Below are 22,864 nucleotides of genomic sequence, written 5' to 3'. Positions count from 1 at the left end.
GTCTTTATTTTACTTAGACCTACATCTATAGATTTTTAAATCTTTACCCAAGGAGTGAGGATGTTTTTTCCATTGATTATTATTATTATTATTTTTAAAATATATTTTATTCATTTTTTACAGAGAGGGAGAGGAATAGAGAGTTAGAAACGTCGATGAGAGAGAAATATCGATTCAGCTCCCTCCTGCACAGCCCTCACTGGAGATATGCCCGCAACCAAGGCACATGCCCTTGACCGGAATCGAACCTGGGACCCTTCAGTCCGCAGGCTGATGCTCTATCCACTGAACCACACTGGTTAGGGCTGATTATTATTTTTTTAGAGAGAGTGGAAGAGAGGGGGAGAGATGCATCGATTGGTTGTGTGACAGGGGTCAGGGATTGAGCCTGCAGCTGAGGGACGTGCCCTTGCCCAGGAACCGAACCTAGACCCTTTGGTCGGAGGGCCGATCCTCTGACCACTGAGAACCTGCCAGCGCCATCTGTAGCAGATTTTTAGGTTGGAATTTTGTTGTGGCGATTTTAAAATATATATATTTTTATTGATTTCAGAGAGGAGGGAGGGAGAGAGAGAGAGAGATAGAAACATCAATGATGAGAAGGAATCATTGATTGGATGCCTCCTGCAAGCCCCCTACTAGGGATCGAGCCCGCAACCTGGGCATGCTCCCTTGACCGGAATGGAACCCGGGACCCTTCAGTCCGCAGACTGTCGCTCTACCCACTGAGCCACATCGGCCAGGGCTGTTGTGGCAATTTCTTACCTCTAGCTAGATATTAATAGAAGCTGAGTTTTGTATATTATGTATATTCACTGAGAAAAGTGGTCAGTAGAGAGTAGAAATCAACTTAACTGACAACACATGGAGGAGAGAGATTAAGGTAGAAAGTGTGTGTGAGACATCTGAAGTGGTTAGGAAACTTGTCAGTTTTTTTCAAGCCAAAACTGATGGTAATCAGAACTTGATGGGTGACTGGTAATTTCCTGCTCTAGAAAGAGGTCAGCTTATATCAACTCACCAGAATTCATTAATGAGGCGTCAAAAAAGATACTGTTGCCCGTCTGGAGTGGCTCAGTGGCTGAAGGTTGACCTATGACCTGGGAGATCACGGTTAGATTTCTAGCCAGGACACATGACGGGTTGCAGGCTCGATCCCCAGTAGGGAGTGTGCAGGAAGCATTCGATTGATGATTCCCTCTCATCATTGATGTTCCTCTCCCTCCTTCCCTCTCTGCAATCAATAAAAAAAAGATACTGTTATAAATTCTGTACAGGATATGTTGATCATAATGCCATATAATTATAGGTTGTCCTTGATTCCTAGAAATGTTTGATTTTTCCTTACCTGACCTCCCCCACTAAGAAGGTGGGCAAGTGTGAGAGATCGTTTTAAGGCTTTTAGTAAGAGGTTATATTAGGTCATGACTGTATCTGAGTTCTTGGATTCGTCAGCTGACAAATAGGGAATTGCTGTGTAGTGAAAGCACTCCTTAACTGTACATTTTCCTGTCATATGACGATGGAAAGTAACCACATGCCTTTACTTTAAAGTTTTCCTTTAAAGAGAAACTTCTGGATTTGTGGTGTGCAGCTGGTCAGTATTCAACATTAGTTTGGAAGACAGTTTTAAATCGGAAATCAAAATGGGAAACATTTAAATACATTTTGTCTAAAGTTTAAGGAATTTTATCATGAAAAGGTGACATTCAGCTTTCTTTTTAGTATTTTTAGTATCTAAAATTGGACTTATCTAATGGTGGACTTCTCTGCCCTGAGCTCTGATGGCTCCAGCCTGTTTTGAAACAGTAGCTGATAGTTTTCAGAATCAGGTTGAAATTCAAATGAGGGGTGTGTCTAAGGGTTTGCTCTTGGTCGTTGAAGCAGATAAAATGCATAGCAGTTTAAGGTTAAAAGAGTTGCATAAAGCAAAGCCATGACACTTATTTAATTTTCACCAGTTTTGATAAACATTGAGATTTTCAACTGTGTAAAGGTAAAGGTAAATATTCAGCAAGTGGGATTGTCCCTTCCTTATGTCTGTGTGGCATCCAGGTCCATGTGGGTGGGCCCGAGTCTGAACAGGAGAAGGTCAGGGGATGTCAGATGTAAGTGTTCCACAGTGGCTGCAATGGTTGGCACCCTGTGCGTGGGGCCTTAAAGGATAGCCCGTGGGAGACCGTGCCCTGTGTCTGGGCACCGACTCTCCTTGAGGAAGTGAGAGTAAAAGCTCCACTGAATTAAAAATTAAATGACTCAATTTATTTTAAAAAATATATATTTTATTGATTTTTTACAGAGAGGAAGGGAGAGGGATAGAGTTAGAAATATCGACGAGAGAGAAACATCGATCAGCTGCCTCCTGCACACCTCCTACTGGGGATGTGCCCGCAACCAAGGTACATGCCCTTGACTGGAATCGAACCTGGGACCCTTGAGTCTGCAGGCCGAGGCTCTATTCACTGAGCCAAAACTGGCTAGGGCTATTTTTTTATTTCTAAAAGAAGGAATGAGTGTTTCCTAAAATAGACTTGACAGTTTTCTGTGGTTGTCCTTAGATTGCTGTGTTTTGAATATCTCACTTCAGTTAGGAAATAAAGCTTCTTAAAATTAGATTAGTTTATAATTCAGAGTCGGTTTCCTCAACGCTCACACATGAACAGTTCCTAGAATCAGTGGCAGTTAATTTTATTTTTTGAAAACTCTTTATTGTTGCCCTAACCGGTTTGGCTCAGTGGATAGAGCGTCGGCCTGCGGACTAAAGGGTCCCAGGTTCGATACCGGTCAAGGGCATGTACCTTGGTTGCGGGCACATTCCCAGTAGGGGGTGTGCAGGAGGCAGCTGATCGACGTTTCTCTCTCGTCGATGTTTCTGGCTCTCTATCCCTCTCCCTTTCTCTCTGTAAAAAAAAAAAATCAATAAAATATATTTTTAAAAAATTAAAAAAATCTTTATTGTTGAAAATATTACATAAGTCCCCTGTTCCCCGAATTGACCCCTCTAGTCCACCCTGCCCCCCGCATTTAATTTTAGAGGCTGACTTGAGTTTTATGAAGTAGATAGCATTGCTGTTATTTCACCCCTTGTTTAAAAGGTATAGGTGCTGGTTGTGGCTTTACTGGAATACAATACTCAGCAAGTGACTTTATCTTTGTACTTCTCAGTTGCTTCATCTCTGAAATCAGTGTTAAATATGAGTCTGTCTACTAATGTGCAATTTCTAAAACAAAAATGCATTATTTTTTGTTAACACAAATGTCATAGTTTTATATATACATGTGTGTGTACGTGTGTATATACATATAGACATATATTCCTATTTTAGAGAACTTACTGGTTGTTTGCTAGGAGCTAATATGATTGAGAGCAAAATTTATTTTCTTGCTGTTTTTACATAATTACTTTAATTTTTAATATTTTCCTCATATTAACAGAATATAATATTGGAAAATCCCCACACCATTGCGCAGCTAGCTGCTTTGGAATGTAGTGCTAACAAAGCACATTATAGATTTTTAAAAATGTTTTTAAGATTTAATTTGTAAAATATATGTATTTGTTTATAAATGCATTTAATTTTTTCTCTATTCAAATTCCAAGTATACAGTGTTCTTCTTAGTTTGTCTCTTTTTATTCACTCAGAAATAACCAACTTATTAGGATAAACTGTTTCTTTTTAACTTCTTTAAAAAATATACACATATATATATATACACACACATATACACATATACTATACGTGTACGTGTGTATATACAGCTTTCCTTCTGTTGGCAATAGCATTTCTTTTAAATTTCAAAAGAGAAACCGTTTAAAGAGTATTATCGATAATACAAAAGTTATCTTACACACCTTCAGCACTTTTTAGCAGTTGGGCTACATCCATAGCTTTGAGAGAAGCCTAAAGAACAAGTATAACACTTATTATTAATGTTGGCAAACAGGTAAAGACACATGCAGCCCGGCGTTAATTTGGGGGCACGAAGACTCGGTGGTGGCTGGGGCGCGGCCTGTCTTTGATGTGGTGCTTCTTGTCCTCGAGGGGTTTGATCTCCGCGCAGATGGGGCCGGTGTCTGTGAGGCTCCCGATGACAGGGTCCCTCCTGCAACGCTGGAGGCTCTTTAATGCCCGTCTTTCTCAATGGACAGGAGTCTCCTGGTTGTGAGCTGTGGCCTCCGATGTCCCGGGAGCACATTGGGAAATGCACGTCACTAATTTATCAGCCTCTGTCAGCTGTGAAAGAGCCCTGGCTAACAATGCGAATGTCTCCTTATATTTGGAAACCAGAAAGATTTTTAAAAATCAGCAATATCTTGAACAAAATTATAAGAATGATTATCCTCCGTTCATCAGCCCCATGAGCAGGGACGTGCCTGCCTGGGTTCGGCCTGGGGCGACACTCCAGCCTCCGGAGCCGCCTGCCAGGCCCTTCCCCTGGGTGTCAGCAGGAGCTGTCTAAAGCGCCTCACGTTCTTAGGCGAGAGCCGCTGTGTTGTTTTATATTTTTTAAAATTTTATTTTATTATTTAAAGTATTACAGATAGTAGTACACATGTCTCCCCCCCCATTAACTCCCCCCTGCTGTGCTGTTTTTAATGTAGCGATGAATACAGAGGCAGAGCAGCAGCTCCTCCATCACGCCAGGAATGGCCACGCCGAGGAGGTGAGGAAGCTGCTGGAAACCGTGGAGAAGAACGAAGCCGTCGCCGACATCAACTGCAAAGGTGGGCTTTGGGCGGACTTCCTTCGCTTTCTCCTAGGCCCCCTCTCTCATGTACTCTGTCGTTTATGTGGCATTCTCTCCTGATCTTGCTTGCGATGCGCTTCCTTGTGGTACCCTGGAAGGAACCCCTTAGAGTGGAAATGTCTCTCCGAGTTCCCTGTAAGCCAGACACATTGAGATCCAGCCCCAAAGTCGTGATGGATCGTAGACCTTCTAACTGCAGGGGGCCCTGAACCCCGGGCCCACGATGCAGGCTGTGACCGTGTGTGCTTCCCGAAGACAGCGTCGTGGAACGGCCGTCTGCCCAGAGAGCCCAGGGTACCTCAGAGAAGGTGCCGTCAGCATCCCCCTCCTGTCACGGGGACTAGTCCCCTGGAGTCATAGGTCAGACTAGTCGACATCGCACAGGTGCACCAGAGTATGGACGTGTGGGGCGTCATGGGTCTTCAAGGAGAGGCATGGAATTGGAATGCGAAGGATTAGTGTCTTGGAGGAAGTGATTCTAAGATGATATGGTCAGAGTGTGTAGGCCCGGCCAGTGGGGCTCAGTGGTTGAGCATCGACCTCTGATGCCCGGGTTGCGGGCTCCATCCGCAGTGGGGGGCGTGCAGGAGGCAGCCGATCGGTGATTCTCTCTCATCATTGATGTTTCTGTCTCTCCCTCTCCTTTCCTCTCTGAAATCAATGAAAATATATTTAAAAAAGAAAAGCGTGTGTGGGACTTAACCAGGTGAAGATGGTGTAGGAGAAACAGCCGGTGTCAAGGCCCTGAGGTGAGAGGCAGCCCAGAGGGCCCGGCCTGCGGGCAGGGGGTGAGGGTCAGGCTGGGAGGGTGAGGAGCAGCCAGGGCGCAGTGTGCCTGTGGGCGAGGTTGCAGGTGTCTCACGCTCAGGTGTGTGGACAGATAGGGCCCGTCCTCTGAAATGGCTCTGGCACTTCCTCAAGCACCTTCTCCTGGGAATGTGGGGGCTAAACGTTAGCCTTGGGGCCCGTCCATCTCAGTAGCTTTGCTGGTTAATGTGGGGCCTTCGGCGCCTCTCACCTTCCTCCCGCCCCCAGCCCCCCGAGGGCTGAATGCAAAGGTGAGCATTGCTGGGTGCTGCACAGCCTTTGGCTCCTGGGGACCCTGTCTCCCTGGGGCTCCTTGAACAGGTGTTGCTGCAGCAGAGCTTGAGGACAGAGTGAACGCAGGCCTCAGTCTATCACAGGATGCAGGCGGCTCCTCGCCGGCGCGGGAGACGCACCTTGGCTCTTGTTGGCTTTGTGCCCCCCGAGCCTCTGCCGTGTCTCTGCACCTGCCGAGGCGCGTGGGGATTTGGTGACGTGGGCAGAGCAGCTGTGGCAGCCAAGCTGGGGCCCTCCCTCTGCTTCCTGCCACAGGGTGACCTTCCGTGCCACCTGGCGGCTGGGCCCTGGGGTAGGTCGGCTCCGGGGTCCTTTCCTAGCACCTTGGGTGCCACGTGCCTGTTCTCAGGGTTCCCCCATTTATTGCGCCCCCTGGGCTTACGACGGAAGCCACAGGACTCATCTTCGTCCCCCACAGTCCTCTGTCCAGGTGGACGGTTCATTAGCCGGGTCCCATTCCCTGGCCTCCAGCGGCAACCCCCCCCCGCCTCCCTCTCCCCCTCAGAGGAGCAGGAAGGAGCCGTGGTCGGATCATCCACCAAGTGCAGCCCTCGATGCAGCTGAAAGGATCCCCAACCCCCGGTCCTTCTGGAAGGACGGGTTCTGAGTCGTCACCATTTTGAAGGCCCGATGCTCCCGATTTGTCATCCTCAATGACCCTTGCCTTACTGCCCCCCTCCCCCCCAGGTCGCCTCAGGCCAGTTAGTGGGCGGTCCTCAACTTGGAAGTGGAAATCGGAGAAGAGATGTTAATAAGGTTAGAAATTTCACCACCTCCTGCCTGTCGGTCAGACTGTGTCCTAAGGGCAGTTGGCATGGGCTCACGTAGACAATCACAGGCTTCACACAGCAGAGTGGACGGGTGGGGCTGGATGTGAGCAGCGCTTCCAAGTGGGAATCACCTTTTCCTGGCATTTCTTGTGTTTTTATTTCTGTCTTATTTGTTTTTCCAAACCCTGAGAAATGGTAAAATGTATTGTAATTCCTTTTTGTTTTTAAGAATTGTAAAATGCTTTTTAGAGAGAAAGGAAGGGAGCAAGAGGGAGAAAGAGAGAAACATCGATTGCCTGCCCCAGGCATGCCCCCCACCGGGGCTGGAGCCACAGGACCTGGGTGTGTGCCCTGATGGGGAATCCTGACTGGGAATCCACCGGCCACCTCTTGGTGCTGGAGGTCATCCATCCCCGAGCCACCAGCCGGGGCAGCATTGAGACAGGTTACCCACCTGCTCAGGGGCACATCCTTTGGAGCTGGCTTTCGTTTGTCTTTTAGAAGTTCCTGCCGATCAATCAATAACGTGTCCCACTGACCCTGCGATTCGGAATTCTCTCTTCTAAAGGCGGCCGGGTTTTCCGGGAGGGCTGCATTATTTACGTCATTCTGGCTAAGCCTGTCGATTCACATTCATTACAAAGACAAGAGGAGGAGCCGGTGTGTGGTCCACGTACGGCTGGAGTTCCCAGGAGGGAGCCTCGGAGCGTGAGGGCTCGTGTTCAGGACAAACCCCCTGAGAGCCTCGGGGCTGAGAAAAAGACGAGATGGGAATCTAGACCCGGGCGGCTGGGCTGCGAAGGCGCTGAATGCCAGGACCCAACGCCAGCGCTCACAGGATGAGGGAGAACGCCAGGTTTATCACACGCACACGGACGGCTCCATGAGCCTGGGTCTCGGAGCTAAACTGACACCCTAGGGGGTCGTGCAGGCAAACACCCCCGTGACCCACGTGTCTGTCCCCGGAGCTGCCCTCTCGTAAAGGTGGTCAGTGTCTTAACGGCTTTTATTTTATTTTTTAATTTGTATTTTTATTGTTGACAGTATTACAGATGTCCCCCATTTCCCCTTTTTACCCCCTCCATCCTGCCCGCCCAGGCCTGTACTCCCGATCCCCCTCATCCTGCCCAACCAGGCCTGCCCCCCCCTTCCCCCTCCATTCTGCCCCCCTAGGCCTGCACCATCCTTCCCCCTTCCATTGCGCCCCCATAGGCCTGCACCCCCCTCCCCCCTCCATTCTGCCCCACTGCGCCTGCACCACGGGCCCGCGGGAGACAGGTTTGTAGGGTAATGCTTGTGCCCTCCCCTGCACAGTGTCTTTCTTAAACAGGTCGACAATAGACAGTGGCGAGGACAGGAGAATCATCTAAAGGCTGAGATGTGCAAGACAGTGCCTCTGGGATGCAGTTCCGACCCGTCTTAAAGTGGCTCCGCGTTCATATTCGTTTACACAATCAGCATAGGAGGCCCAGTCGAGAGCGAGAGAAGGAAGCGCTCGGTGCAGTTGAGGGTCTGAGTAGCTCTTCAGACTGGAAATGCGGTGCCTCCTTCGTCAGCTTTGCTGGTAGCTGGTGCCAGGGTACGAGAGTGTGTTCATGATTTCGCCTGTTGCTCATGGTGAGAGATTCTTGCAAATAAAGTAAAAGTGAATATGCTTATAGGCTTAGCACACTTTACCTACATGAATTGTTTTCAGGAAGACGTTTAGAAGCAGAATAAGAACTTACACCCCACTGTTGGCACCTAGATCAGCCCACTACTGTCCTCTCTGCTCAGGTCTGATGGGAAGATGTTTGACTGTCCCCAAGACACTGTCTCCTTTCTGTCCCCCATGACACTGTCTCCTTTCTGTCCCCCATGACACTGTCTCCTTGACTGTCCCCATGACACTGTCTCCTTTCTGTCCCCATGACACTGTCTCCTTGACTGTCCCCATGACACTGTCTCCTTTCTGTCCCCATGACACTGTCTCCTTGACTGTCCCCCATGACACTGTCTCCTTTCTGTCCCCCATGACACTGTCTCCTTTCTGTCCCCCATGACACTGTCTCCTTCACTGTCCCCCATGGCACTGTCTCCTTTCTGTCCCCATGACACTGTCTCCTTTCTGTCCCCCATGACACTGTCTCCTTTCTGTCCCCATGACACTGTCTCCTTTCTGTCCCCATGACACTGTCTCCTTTCTGTCCCCATGACACTGTCTCCTTGACTGTCCCCCATGACACTGTCTCCTTTCTGTCCCCCATGACACTGTCTCCTTTCTGTCCCCCATGACACTGTCTCCTTCACTGTCCCCCATGGCACTGTCTCCTTTCTGTCCCCATGACACTGTCTCCTTTCTGTCCCCCATGACACTGTCTCCTTTCTGTCCCCATGACACTGTCTCCTTTCTGTCCCCATGACACTGTCTCCTTTCTGTCCCCCATGACACTGTCTCCTTTCTGTCCCCATGACACTGTCTCCTTTCTGTCCCCATGACACTGTCTCCTTTCTGTCCCCCATGACACTGTCTCCTTTCTGTCCCCATGACACTGTCTCCTTGACTGTCCCCATGACACTGTCTCCTTGACTGTCCCCCATGACACTGTCTCCTTTCTGTCCCCCATGACACTGTCTCCTTTCTGTCCCCATGACACTGTCTCCTTGACTGTCCCCATGACACTGACTCCTTGACTGTCCCCCATGACACTGTCTCCTTGACTGTCCCCCATGACACTGTCTCCTTTCTGTCCCCATGACACTGTCTCCTTTCTGTTCCCATGACACTGTCTTCTTTCTGTTCCCATGACACTGTCTCCTTGACTGTCCCCCATGACACTCTCCTTTCTGTCCCCCATGACACTGTCTCCTTGACTGTCCCCCATGACTCTGTCTCCTTTCTGTCCCCATGACACTGTCTCCTTTCTGTCCCCTTGACACTGTCTCCTTTCTGTCCCCATGACACTGTCTCCTTTCTGTCCCCCATGACACTGTCTCCTTGACTGTCCCCCATGACACTGTCTCCTTTCTGTCCCCCATGACACTGTCTCCTTGACTGTCCCCCATGACACTGTCTCCTTGACTGTCCCCCATGACACTGTCTCCTTTCTGTCCCAATGACACTGTCTCCTTTCTGTTCCCATGACACTGTCTTCTTTCTGTTCCCATGACACTGTCTCCTTGACTGTCCCCCATGACACTGTCTCCTTTCTGTCCCCCATGACACTGTCTCCTTTCTGTCCCCCATGACACTGTCTCCTTTCTGTCCCCCATGACACTGTCTCCTTGACTGTCCCCCATGACACTGTCTCCTTTCTGTACCCCATGACACTGTCTCCTTGACTGTCCCCCATGACACTGTCTCCTTTCTGTCCCCCATGACACTGTCTCCTTTCTGTCCCCCATGACACTGTCTCCTTCACTGTCCCCCATGGCACTGTCTCCTTTCTGTCCCCATGACACTGTCTCCTTTCTGTCCCCCATGACACTGTCTCCTTTCTGTCCCCATGACACTGTCTCCTTTCTGTCCCCATGACACTGTCTCCTTTCTGTCCCCATGACACTGTCTCCTTGACTGTCCCCCATGACACTGTCTCCTTTCTGTCCCCCATGACACTGTCTCCTTTCTGTCCCCCATGACACTGTCTCCTTCACTGTCCCCCATGGCACTGTCTCCTTTCTGTCCCCATGACACTGTCTCCTTTCTGTCCCCCATGACACTGTCTCCTTTCTGTCCCCATGACACTGTCTCCTTTCTGTCCCCATGACACTGTCTCCTTTCTGTCCCCCATGACACTGTCTCCTTTCTGTCCCCATGACACTGTCTCCTTTCTGTCCCCATGACACTGTCTCCTTTCTGTCCCCCATGACACTGTCTCCTTTCTGTCCCCATGACACTGTCTCCTTGACTGTCCCCATGACACTGTCTCCTTGACTGTCCCCCATGACACTGTCTCCTTTCTGTCCCCCATGACACTGTCTCCTTTCTGTCCCCATGACACTGTCTCCTTGACTGTCCCCATGACACTGACTCCTTGACTGTCCCCCATGACACTGTCTCCTTGACTGTCCCCCATGACACTGTCTCCTTTCTGTCCCCATGACACTGTCTCCTTTCTGTTCCCATGACACTGTCTTCTTTCTGTTCCCATGACACTGTCTCCTTGACTGTCCCCCATGACACTCTCCTTTCTGTCCCCCATGACACTGTCTCCTTGACTGTCCCCCATGACTCTGTCTCCTTTCTGTCCCCATGACACTGTCTCCTTTCTGTCCCCTTGACACTGTCTCCTTTCTGTCCCCATGACACTGTCTCCTTTCTGTCCCCCATGACACTGTCTCCTTGACTGTCCCCCATGACACTGTCTCCTTTCTGTCCCCCATGACACTGTCTCCTTGACTGTCCCCCATGACACTGTCTCCTTGACTGTCCCCCATGACACTGTCTCCTTTCTGTCCCAATGACACTGTCTCCTTTCTGTTCCCATGACACTGTCTTCTTTCTGTTCCCATGACACTGTCTCCTTGACTGTCCCCCATGACACTGTCTCCTTTCTGTCCCCCATGACACTGTCTCCTTTCTGTCCCCCATGACACTGTCTCCTTTCTGTCCCCCATGACACTGTCTCCTTGACTGTCCCCCATGACACTGTCTCCTTTCTGTACCCCATGACACTGTCTCCTTGACTGTCCCCCATGACACTGTCTCCTTTCTGTCCCCCATGACTCTCCTTTCTGTCCCCCATGACACTGTCTCCTTTCTGTCCCCCATGACACTGTCTCCTTGACTGTCCCCATGACACTGTCTCCTTTCTGTCCCCATGACACTGTCTCCTTTCTGTCCCCATGACACTGTTTCCTTGACTGTCCCCATGACACTGTCTCCTTTCTGTCCCCCATGAACCGTCTCCTTGACTGTCCCCATGACACTGTCTCCTTTCTGTCCCCATGACACTGTCTTCTTTCTGTCCCCATGACACAGTCTCCTTGACTGTCCCCCAACACTGTCTCCTTTCTGTCCCCCATGACACTGTCTCCTTGACTGTCCCCCATGACACTGTCTCCTTTCTGTCCCCCATGACACTGTCTCCTTTCTGTCCCCATGACACTGTTCTTTGACTGTCCCCATGACACTGTCTCCTTGACTGTCCCCCATGACACTGTCTCCTTTCTGTCCCCATGACACTGTCTCCTTTCTGTCCCCCATGACACTGTCTCCTTTCTGTTCCCCATGACACTGTCTCCTTGACTGTCCCCCATGACACTGTCTCCTTTCTGTCCCCATGACACTGTCTCCTTTCTGTCCCCCATGACACTGTCTCCTTTCTGTTCCCCATGACACTGTCTCCTTGACTGTCCCCCATGACACTGTCTCCTTTCTGTCCCCCATGACACTGTCTCCTTTCTGTCCCCATGACACTGTTCTTTGACTGTCCCCATGACACTGTCTCCTTGACTGTCCCCAATGACACTGTCTCCTTTCTGTCCCCATGACACTGTCTCTTTTCTGTCCCCCATGACACTGTCTCCTTTCTGTCCCCATGACACTGTCTCCTTTCTGTCCCCATGACACTGTCTCCTTGACTGTCCTCCATGACACTGTCTCCTTTCTGTCCCCCATGACACTGTCTCCTTTCTGTCCCCCATGACACAGTCTCCTTTCTGTCCCCATGACACTGTCTCCTTGACTGTCCCCCATGACACTGTCTCCTTGACTGTTCCCATGACACTGTCTCCTTTCTGTCCCCCATGACACTGTCTCCTTTCTGTCCACCATGACACTGTCTCCTTGACTGTTCCCATGACACTGTCTCCTTTCTGTCCACCATAACACTGTCTCCTTTCTGTCCCCATGACACTGTCTTCTTTCTGTCCCCCATGACACTGTCTCCTTTCTGTCCCCATGACACTGTCTCCTTGACTGTCTCCCATGACACAGTCTCCTTTCTGTCCCTATGACACTGTCTCCTTGACTGTCCCCCATGACACTGTCTCCTTGACTGTCCCCCATGACACTGTCTCCTTGACTGTTCCCATGACACTGTCTCCTTTCTGTCCCCCATGACACTGTCTCCTTGCTGTCCACCATGACACTGTCTCCTTGACTGTTCCCATGACACTGTCTCCTTTCTGTCCACCATAACACTGTCTCCTTTCTGTCCCCATGACGCTGTCTTCTTTCTGTCCCCCATGACACTGTCTCCTTTCTGTCCCCATGACACTGTCTCCTTGACTGTTTCCCATGACACAGTCTCCTTTCTGTCCCTATGACACTGTCTCCTTGACTGTCCCCCATGACACTGTCTCCTTGACTGTCCCCCATGACACTGTCTCCTTTCTGTCCCCATGACACTGTCTCTTTTCTGTCCCCCATGACACTGTCTCCTTTCTGTCCCCATTACACTGTCTCCTTTCTGTCCCCCATGACACTGTCTCCTTTCTGTCCCCCATGACACTGTCTCCTTTCTGTCGCCCATGACACTGTCTCCTTTCTGTCCCCATGACACTGTCTCCTTTCTGTCCCCATGACATGTCCCCATGACACTGTCTCCTTTCTGTCCCCATGACACTGTCTCCTTGACTGTCCCCATGACACTGACTCCTTGACTGTCCCCCATGACACTGTCTCCTTTCTGTCCCCCATGACACTGTCTCCTTCACTGTCCCCCATGGCACTGTCTCCTTTCTGTCCCCCATGGCACTGTCTCCTTCACTGTCCCACATGACACTGTCTCCTTCACTGTCCCCCATGACACTGTCTCCTTCACTGTCCCCCATGACACTGTCTCCTTTCTGTCCCTCATGACACTGTCTCCTTTCTGTCCCCCATGACACTGTCTCCTTTCTGTCCCCATGACACTGTCTCCTTTCTGTCCCCATGACACTGTCTCCTTTCTGTCCCCCATGACACTGTCTCCTTTCTGTCCCCATGACACTGTCTCCTTGACTGTCCCCATGACACTGTCTCCTTGACTGTCCCCATGACACTGTCTCCTTTCTGTCCCCCATGACACTGTCTCCTTTCTGTCCCCATGACACTGTCTCCTTGACTGTCCCCATGACACTGACTCCTTGACTGTCCCCCATGACACTGTCTCCTTGACTGTCCCCCATGACACTGTCTCCTTTCTGTCCCCATGACACTGTCTCCTTTCTGTTCCCATGACACTGTCTTCTTTCTGTTCCCATGACACTGTCTCCTTGACTGTCCCCCATGACACTCTCCTTTCTGTCCCCCATGACACTGTCTCCTTGACTGTCCCCCATGACTCTGTCTCCTTTCTGTCCCCATGACACTGTCTCCTTTCTGTCCCCTTGACACTGTCTCCTTTCTGTCCCCATGACACTGTCTCCTTTCTGTCCCCCATGACACTGTCTCCTTGACTGTCCCCCATGACACTGTCTCCTTGACTGTCCCCCATGACACTGTCTCCTTTCTGTCCTCCATGACACTGTCTCCTTGACTGTCCCCCATAACACTGTCTCCTTTCTCTCCCTCATAACACTGTCTCCTTTCTGTCCCCATGACGCTGTCTTCTTTCTGTCCCCCATGACACTGTCTCCTTTCTGTCCCCTTGACACTGTCTCCTTTCTGTCCCCATGACACTCTCTCCTTTCTGTCCCCATGACACTGTCTCCTTGACTGTCCCCATGACACTGACTCCTTGACTGTCCCCCATGACACTGTCTCCTTGACTGTCCCCCATGACACTGTCTCCTTTCTGTCCCAATGACACTGTCTCCTTTCTGTTCCCATGACACTGTCTTCTTTCTGTTCCCATGACACTGTCTCCTTGACTGTCCCCCATGACACTGTCTCCTTTCTGTCCCCCATGACACTGTCTCCTTGACTGTCCCCCATGACTCTGTCTCCTTTCTGTCCCCATGACACTGTCTCCTTTCTGTCCCCTTGACACTGTCTCCTTTCTGTCCCCATGACACTGTCTCCTTTCTGTCCCCCATGACACTGTCTCCTTGACTGTCCCCCATGACACTGTCTCCTTGACTGTCCCCCATGACACTGTCTCCTTTCTGTCCTCCATGACACTGTCTCCTTGATTGTCCCCCATAACACTGTCTCCTTTCTCTCCCTCATAACACTGTCTCCTTTCTGTCCCCCATGACACTCTCTCCTTTTTGTCCTCATGACATTGTCTTTGTGACTGTTGCCTGTAACACCATTATTAGTGTTTTCATATTCCAATTGGGGTATTGTTCTTTGTAAATATTTCTAAATTCAATATTTCTTTTTCTTGAACAAAACTCTTTGAATATCCATGATAAGTAGTAAAGAGTATGAAGAATGTTTGGAGTGAGTTTAAGATAATTTAGGATTCTGGGAAGTTTGATTTCTTCATCCAGAATCTCTTTGGGAATGAGGTGTGGGAGACCTGTTCTGGGGGATGTGGCAGTAGGAGAAGTGGGAATGGTTAAAGGCAGAACGCAGGCAAGAGGATTCTCATTTCTTACTTGAGAAGTGAGGTGGATAATGGGGCAATTCATTGTGGAAGCAGTTGTGGAGGGGACGAGGTAGTACGTGCGTATGTGCATGTGTGTGTGTGTGTATGTGTGCGTGATGACAGGTCCGGCTCTGCACCATCTCAGCGTGGGGTATTTTATACCATCAGAATGGAGGTGTCTAGAAGAGAGTTGGAAATGCAAATATGAATTTCAGTCAACAGTATCTGAACAGTGGTGGGACGGTTAGGAGTGTGGCTATTGGAGATGCCAATAATGAAGGACTCACCAGAGAAGGTGGCGCCCCCAGAGCACCCCGGGAGGTGTGTGGGCAGTGAGGGAGCCCCTAAGGCACTGGGCTGTGGGAGCACGAGAGGCTGTGGTGCGGGCCAATCCCTGACCATTTTTGCTGTGCAGTGGCCCTGGAGCTTGGGGACAGCATTTGTTGATACACATTGAGGACAGTTCTTTATTTTTTAAAATAAATCTTTATTGTTCAGATTATTACAGTTGTTCCTCTTTTTCCCCCCCATAGCTCCCTTCCACCTGGTTCCCACCCCACCCTATGCCCTTACCCCCTCCCCCCCACTGTCCTTGTCTATAGGTGTATGATTTTTGTCCAGTCTCTTTCCTCACCCCACACCCCCTTTCCCCCTGAGAATTGTCATTCCACTCCCTTTCTATGCCCCTGATTCTATTATAGTCACCAGTTTATTCTATTCATCAGATTTTTTATTCACTTGATTTTTAGATTCACTTGTTGATAGATATGTATTTGTTGTCACTTTGTTGTTCATAATTCTTATCTTTACCTTTTTCTTCTTCTTCCCCTTCTTAAAGGATACCTTTCAGCATTTCATATAATACTGGTTTGGTGTTGATGAACTCCTTTAGCTTTTCCTTATATGTGAAGCTCTTTATCTGACTTTCAATTCTGAATGATAGCTTTGCTGGGTAGAGTAATCTTGGTTGTAGGTTCTTGCTCTTTATCACCTTGAATATTTCATGCCACTCCCTTCTGGCCTGCATGGTTTCTGTTGAGAAATCAGCTGACAGTCGTATGGGTACTCCCTTGTAGGTAATTAACTGTTTTCTTTTGCTGCTTTTAAGATTCTCTCTTTGTCTTTTACTCTTGGCATTTTAATTATGATGTGTCTTGTTGTGGTCCTCTTTGGATTCCTCTTGTTTGGGGTTCTCTGTGCTTCCTGGACTTGTAAGTCTATTTCTTTCACCAGATAGGGGAAGTTTTTTGTCATTATTTCTTCAAATAGGTTTTCAATATCTTGCTTTCTCTCTTCTTCTGGCACCCCCATAATTTGGATGTTGGTACACTTGAAGTTGTCCCAGAGGCTCCTTACACTATCTTCATATTTTGGATTCTTTTTTCTTTTCGGGATGGGTGTTTTTTGCTTCTTTGTATTTCAGTTCTTTGACTTGATTCTTGGGATCCTTTAGTCTTCTGTTGGATCTCTGTATGTTATTCTTTTTTTATTTTATTTTATTTTATTTTAAAATTTTTTAAATTGCTTAAATTATTATGAAGAGTATTACATATGCATATGTTATTCTTTATTTTAGTCAGTGTATGCTTAATTTCTAATTGGTCCTTTTTCATATCCTTGAGGGTCTCACTAAATTTTTCGGAGGTTTCTAGAAGATTCTTGAGTAAGTGTATAACCGTGGTTTTGAACCCGATATCCAGTAGTTTGTTTTCCTCCATTTCTGTCATTTGTGACCTGTTTCTTTGTCTCCGCATTTTGGCTGCTTCCCTGTGTTGATAGAGTGGCTTTGTGTGCTAGGTGTCCTATAGAGCTCAGTGGCTCAGCCTAATTACCTGAGGTTGACACTCTTGGTGCACCCCTTTGTGGGCTGTGTGCACAGTCTTGTTGTAGTTAAGTGTTAATTGCTGTTGGTGTCAGTGGGAGGAATTGACCTCCAGGCCAACTGGCTGTGAGGACCAGCTGTGACTACAGTGGGAGAGCTGCTGTGCAGGAGACATCCTTATGGAGCAGGACTTGCTTCAGTGGGGCTTTGGTGCTCACTGAGTCTGCCCCCTGAGTGTGTCCCTTATGGATCTGAGGAGTTGTAATCTGGATGGTCCATTCTGACCACTGGGTATACTGGCTCTTGGATCTCCAAGGAGGTGCTAAGTCAGCTACTGCCTGAGGCCACCCAGCAGGAGCTAGAGAGAGATCTGCAGGTTCCTCTTCTTTGTTTGGGGTTTGGAAGTGCCCAGATGAGGCCCAGCTGTGAAGCAATGCAGGCTGCTATCTAGGCCTTCTTTTGGAGGCTTTGGCGCTCTTTGGCCCAGCTGCAGTTTGTTAGGTTTTAGACTGCAAAAGAACAGGCCATTCATATGCAAAAGCTTCTGCGCACAGCTTGGGTGGGGTTGTAAATTGGGTGGGGCAGTGTCTTAGGGAATCATCAGGGCGGAGCAAACTGCAATGGCTGCCAGTCTGCTCTGCCTTGGAGTGGTCCCCGGGTCTCTGTCCCTCGGCCCCCGTGAGGAACAATGATCAATCACTGCAAGCACCTCTGCGAGAAAGCCACCCTCGTGTTCCGGTTCCGGCCCGATGCCAGACAGTCCAGTTTCTCTCTGTATGAGTCTGGGTCCCCAGAGTCTTGCCTGAAACTGGAGTTCAGAGCAATTGGGAGCTTGTATCTCCCTCCTGATTGAAAAAGACAACAGCGTACCCAGTTGCCAGCCTGTTTCCACCTGCGCCTCCGTACCTCTGCACCTCCGCCCTTGCTCACCTCTCACCTCCTACCGGTCTCAATGCGCTTTTCTCTTTCCTTTTAACTGTAGAATTTCCACTCTGCCAGCCTTCTCGTGGTTCTGGATGATACCCGTTTTGTCTTTTAGTTGTATTTTTGATGTGGTTGTGCGAGGCAGCAAGTACAGGTGTGTACCTATGCCGCCATCTTGGTTCCTCCTCATTCACATTGAGGACAGTTTTAATGCTGTGGTGGGAGGTGAACTCGGGACAGGGGGTGAGCCAATGGGGAGGCTCGGCCTGGGGTAAAGGAGCGTCGCTGGTGGTGACGCTGGGCTTCAGGTGAGAACGAGGGGAAGACGTGCTCATGGCACAGGCTGCGGCATGTGGTCTGTGCCTGTGGCTCTAGAGGCTACAATGTGGGCCGTGGGGTGAATGGCAGACAGTCCCAGGGTGGTTTCGTGGCAGTCCCTCGGGGCGTGCTGGGGCCTGTGCTGGGTGCACCGAGGGGGTGAGGTTGGCTCAAAGCCTAGACTCCAGGAGCCCAGCCAGGCACTGAAGCGCTAGCTCCTGCGAGGGACCTGGTGGACCCTCTGGGGGAGGAGCTGGGTTTGGGGGCTGGTGTGGGGTTCTGGGGAGCTTGGCGCTGTCTGAGCTCTCAGCACTGTGCCCCCCTTTCTCTGCTAAATTGACTTAGTCTCTGTTTTCGCAACACTCGCTTGGTTCCTCCCTGTCTCAGCTGCAGGCTGGGCTCCCTGTCACTGCCTCTAATTGAGGTTCCTGTTACCTGGTTGGGCCCTGGGAACCCAATAGCCTCATTCGCTGAGATGGTGTCAGAAGTCAGGACTGCCCTCAGCCACTGTCCACGGTGCTCACAGCTCTGCCGACGCTGCAGGAAGGACTGTCCGGCCCACGCTCCCGTTACCGGTGTCCAGAGGCTGCCAGGAGCCCACACGTGGGCCAGGTGACAGGACCGGGGCCTTGGGGCCACAGGTGCTGAGACCCTCCGTCCCCTCCGCCTCAGGAAGGAGGCCCTGACTGAGGAACGTGGGCCAGAACCCGGGCTCCTGGGATCTGTCCGTTCCGCTCACTCCCCTTCCTCTCCGGGGCTTCTGCCTCCCCCATCAGCAGTGCGGCCAGAGAGAGGGCCTGGCCAGTGCCTCAGAGAGGCCTGTTCCAGACAAGCTCAGTTTCCTGTGGAATTACTGAAATTACACCTAAAAATGCCTTCCTTGGTCCGTTTTTAGGAAGAAGTAAGTCTAACCTGGGCTGGGCCCCTCTGCACCTGGCCTGCTACTTTGGACATAGACAAGTGGTCCAGGCCCTGCTAAAGGTATGTTGATGGCTGAGTTTTTCATGAACATAGTAGGTACCGGCACGGAAAGGATGGGAGGCGTAGGGAAGCCACCGAGCCAGACGGCTTATGAAGAGCAGGAGTCATCACTCAAGACACGAATTGTTGCCCTGACTGGTGTGGCTCAGTGGATAGAGCGTCGGCCTGCGGACTCAAGGGTCCCAGGTTCGATTCCGGCCAAGTGCATGTACCTTGGTTGCGGGCACATCCCCAGTGGGGAATGTGCAGGAGGCAGCTGATCGATGTTTCTCTCTCATCGATGTTTCTGACTCTTTCTATCCCTATCCCTTCATCTCTGTAAAAAATCAATAAAATATATTTAAAAAACAAAACAAAACATGAATTGTTCTTTCCTAAATACATGAAGTAGGTTAGCCTGAGTCATTAAAATTCTATTTTTTTTAGTCATTTAATTTTTACAGTGTTGGCTTTTTGAAATTGCGAAAGTGGACATATGAATTAATGAAGATATTGTATATTTTCAGTTTTTTAGCCTAACAATTAAGAAAAATAACCAAAGCACATTCTATGTAATCCTGTATAATAAAACGCTAATATGCAAATTGTCCTCTTGACCAGGAGTTTGTCCGGGAGTTTGAACAGGGGGTGGGGCCAGCCGGCCAACCGCTCACAGCCCCTACGCCTGGCCGGCCCCCCAGCCCCCTGACTGGCCCCCCCACCCTGCCAACTGCCCATGGCCCCTCCTCCTAGCTAGCACTGCCCCCGATTGGCCCCCTCACCCCTATCAGGGGCAGGGCCGTCGGCCAACCTCCCACTTCCCCTTCCCCTGGCTGCCTGATCGGCACCGATTGGCCTGGCCGGCAGGACCCCATTTGTGCACGAATTCGTGCACCAGGCCTCTAGTTAAAAAATAATTATAGAATTTCTTAATGAGCATCATATAATGTAAGACTTCAAATTTCTCAATTCTGTGATTAACAGTTGTTCACATATTTATATTTCTGAAATTGGATTGCATCTTAAAATTAATGTGCACATTTAAATGGTGGCATATTTTCCCCTCCTAAAAACTTACTAAATTGGCAAAAATATGGATATGGTATTTCATTCAGAGAAGGCTATTTCTGAAGTTCAGTGGAGGGGCGTAGATTTTTAAAGAAAAGTAGTTTTTCATTTTTCTACCTGTCAGCTAGGTTTTACCTGCAGGAAATTTACTATTTACTTTTAGTATGAAATGAACTTATTTTTACTAGTGACAACCGATCAACATTTCAGAGACTTTAATCTTGAAACATTCAGAAATGACTTCCACGTCGTGTGCTTCTTCATCTGTGACACTGTGTAACGTTTCCATGTTCCCCAGGCGGGAGCAGAAGTGAACGTCCTGAATGACATGGGCGACACGCCCCTTCACCGAGCGGCCTTCACGGGGCGAAAGGTGAGGCCCTCCGTGTTCCATGTTCCGTGTTCCGTGTTCCGTGTTCTGTGTTCGTGTTCGCAAGTGAAGTGTCTGGAAGAGCGGTCACAGGTGTTTTCTCTTTTACAACCAGATGAATTGCCACTGGGCAGAGGCACACGCGTGTAAACCAGCACTTTGGGTCAGAAGGTCCCACGCTGTTAGTCGGCGTTGGACAGTGAGGTCGAGTGTGAAGGTCATGAGCCTCCACTCCAGGAGCCTGCAGCCTTCCGTGTGCTGCAGGGAGGGGGACCCCGACTGTTCCTTTAAACAGCTTCAGAGGAGTAGTGTGCCCTGCATGACACGCATGACACACACCTCTGTGGGATTGTCGGTGCATTTACACGTCTGTGCGACCATCCCCACATCCAGCCTCATAGAAGAGTAGTGTGCCCTGCATGACACACGTGACACGCCTGCTGTGGGATTGTCGGTGCATTTACACGTCTGTGCGACCATCCTCACATCTGACCTGGAACATTCCGTCCCCCCTCAAAGTTCCCTCAGGCTGTTTGCATTCATTTGCTGCATCTGGTCCACGGGTTAGGCTTCCACTGACTTGCTTTCTGTCTGTAGATATTTGCTATTCCTAGAGACTTTTTACAAAAATTCCCATGATTCCACTTATGTCTGGCTTCTTCTTAGCCTAACATTGTTGGAGCTGACCCATGCTGTAGCATGAATCGGTACTTAGTTTGTTTTTATGACTGAATAATATTTTGTATGGATGATATACCACATTTATATTTTTTAAAATATGTATTTTTTTTATTGATTCCAGAGAGGAAGGGAAAGGGAGAGAGAGAGAAACATCAGTGAAGAGAGAGAATCATGGATCGGCTGCCTCCTGCACGCCCCACACTGGGGATTGAACCCACGACCCGGGCCTGTGCCCTGACCAGGAATCGCCCCAGCAACCTCTGGTGTATGGGATGATGCTCAAGTACTGAGCCACCCCAGCCGGGTGCACACCCACCACATTCTGATACTTAGGTTATTTTACTCCAGGTTCTAAGTAATGTACACACAACGCCATCACGGATTCTAGTTTAATGTTTCTAAGAAATGAAACAGGAAAATGAGAACACACGATGCAACGCAAAGTGAAACGTAGGCCCTGCATGAGGGCTTTGCAGGAGACCGACATCGAGCACGTGTTTCATGCTGCCTCAGTGTGGACGACAGAGCATGTGTCCCGCCGCGCCCCCCGGGCTGCGCCCCCAGTAAGACTAGCATCGAGTCTCCCGCGTCCTCCTGCACGCCGCGCGCTTTCTGTTTCTGCTGTCGTGTGAGGTTGTGTGACTGAGCCGGCGGGGGGGTACTGGCCTTGCATGTGGCAATACCAGAGCGTTTGAAATCCCCACAAGGACAGGTAGCCACTTGGAGGAAATAGGAGTTACGTCGCTTTTTTCTGACTTTAGGAAATCCTTCGCTTCATTGTAAACCCTGCTTCCCTAGCGGTGTATCCCAGCAGCCGCTGCCACTCAGACAATAATGTTCTGTGTCTTATAAACAGCAAACGTGATTTTAAAAAATCTCGATCTGTTGGGGAAATTACTTTTGTCAACAGGCTTTGGAAGAAGAATGTTAATTGGATCTGTCTGCTATAGTTCAAATAATATCTTGTTAACATAGTTTGATCACATGAAATCAACTTGGTTAAAAAAGATAACTTACTAAAAATTAATTATAGAAGCTAGAAGTTGTCTTTGTTCATGGTGGATTGACGGTTGTTTAGGCAGTCATTAATTATGACTACAATTAGTTGAATTCTAGTATTCAATGTATTGTAGTTACTTAGTATTCAGTTACTGTAGAAAAATCTGTTACAAAAATTCCCACGCAGTGCTTTTCTCTATTGTAGAAACTCAGTAGTAATTAGTACTTTGTAAAAGGGCTATTATACAACAAAGTCTTGGTTTAATAGCTAAAAATATTTTTTCTTTTAGGAGTTGGTAATGCTGCTTTTAGAATATAACGCCGATCCCACCGTTGTTAATGGGAGTGGACAGAGAGCCAAAGAGGTCACTCATGACAGAGAAATCAGAAACATGCTCGAAGGTAAATGTCACGGACCTTCCCTGACGTTTAATGGCTAGGCCAGGGGTGGGCAAACTTTTTGACTCGAGGGCCACAGTGGGTTCTTAAACTGGACCGGAGGGCCGGAACAAAAGCATAGATGGAGTGTTTGTATGAACTAATATAAATTCAAAGTAAACATCATTACATAAAAGGGTACGGTCTTTTTTTTTTTTTAGTTTTATTCATTTCAAACGGGCCTGATCCGGCCCGCGGGCCGTAGTTTGCCCACGGCTGGTCTAGA

At 49.2% G+C, this 22,864-nt stretch overlaps 1 protein-coding gene across 2 annotated transcripts in view; it reads left to right on the top strand.

Annotated features, from left to right (window-relative positions):
* Positions 1-22,864, top strand: part of OSBPL1A (oxysterol binding protein like 1A) — a 113,148-nt gene that overhangs the window by 1,420 nt on the left and 88,864 nt on the right. For both annotated transcript variants that reach the window (XM_070421266.1, XM_070421267.1), the window contains exons 2-5: positions 4,604-4,726; positions 19,018-19,103; positions 20,449-20,523; positions 22,491-22,602. In XM_070421266.1, coding sequence (XP_070277367.1) covers positions 4,606-4,726; positions 19,018-19,103; positions 20,449-20,523; positions 22,491-22,602 — 394 coding nt within the window. In that variant the 5' untranslated portion in view covers positions 4,604-4,605. The remainder of the gene's footprint in view (positions 1-4,603; positions 4,727-19,017; positions 19,104-20,448; positions 20,524-22,490; positions 22,603-22,864) is intronic.

Source organism: Myotis yumanensis, unplaced genomic scaffold (assembly GCF_028538775.1).
Source record: "Myotis yumanensis isolate MYYU_CA2020_CCGP unplaced genomic scaffold, mMyoYum1.0.hap1 SCAF_7, whole genome shotgun sequence".
Taxonomy (NCBI): Eukaryota; Metazoa; Chordata; class Mammalia; order Chiroptera; family Vespertilionidae; genus Myotis; species Myotis yumanensis.
This window is presented reverse-complemented; position numbering and strand designations above follow the sequence as displayed.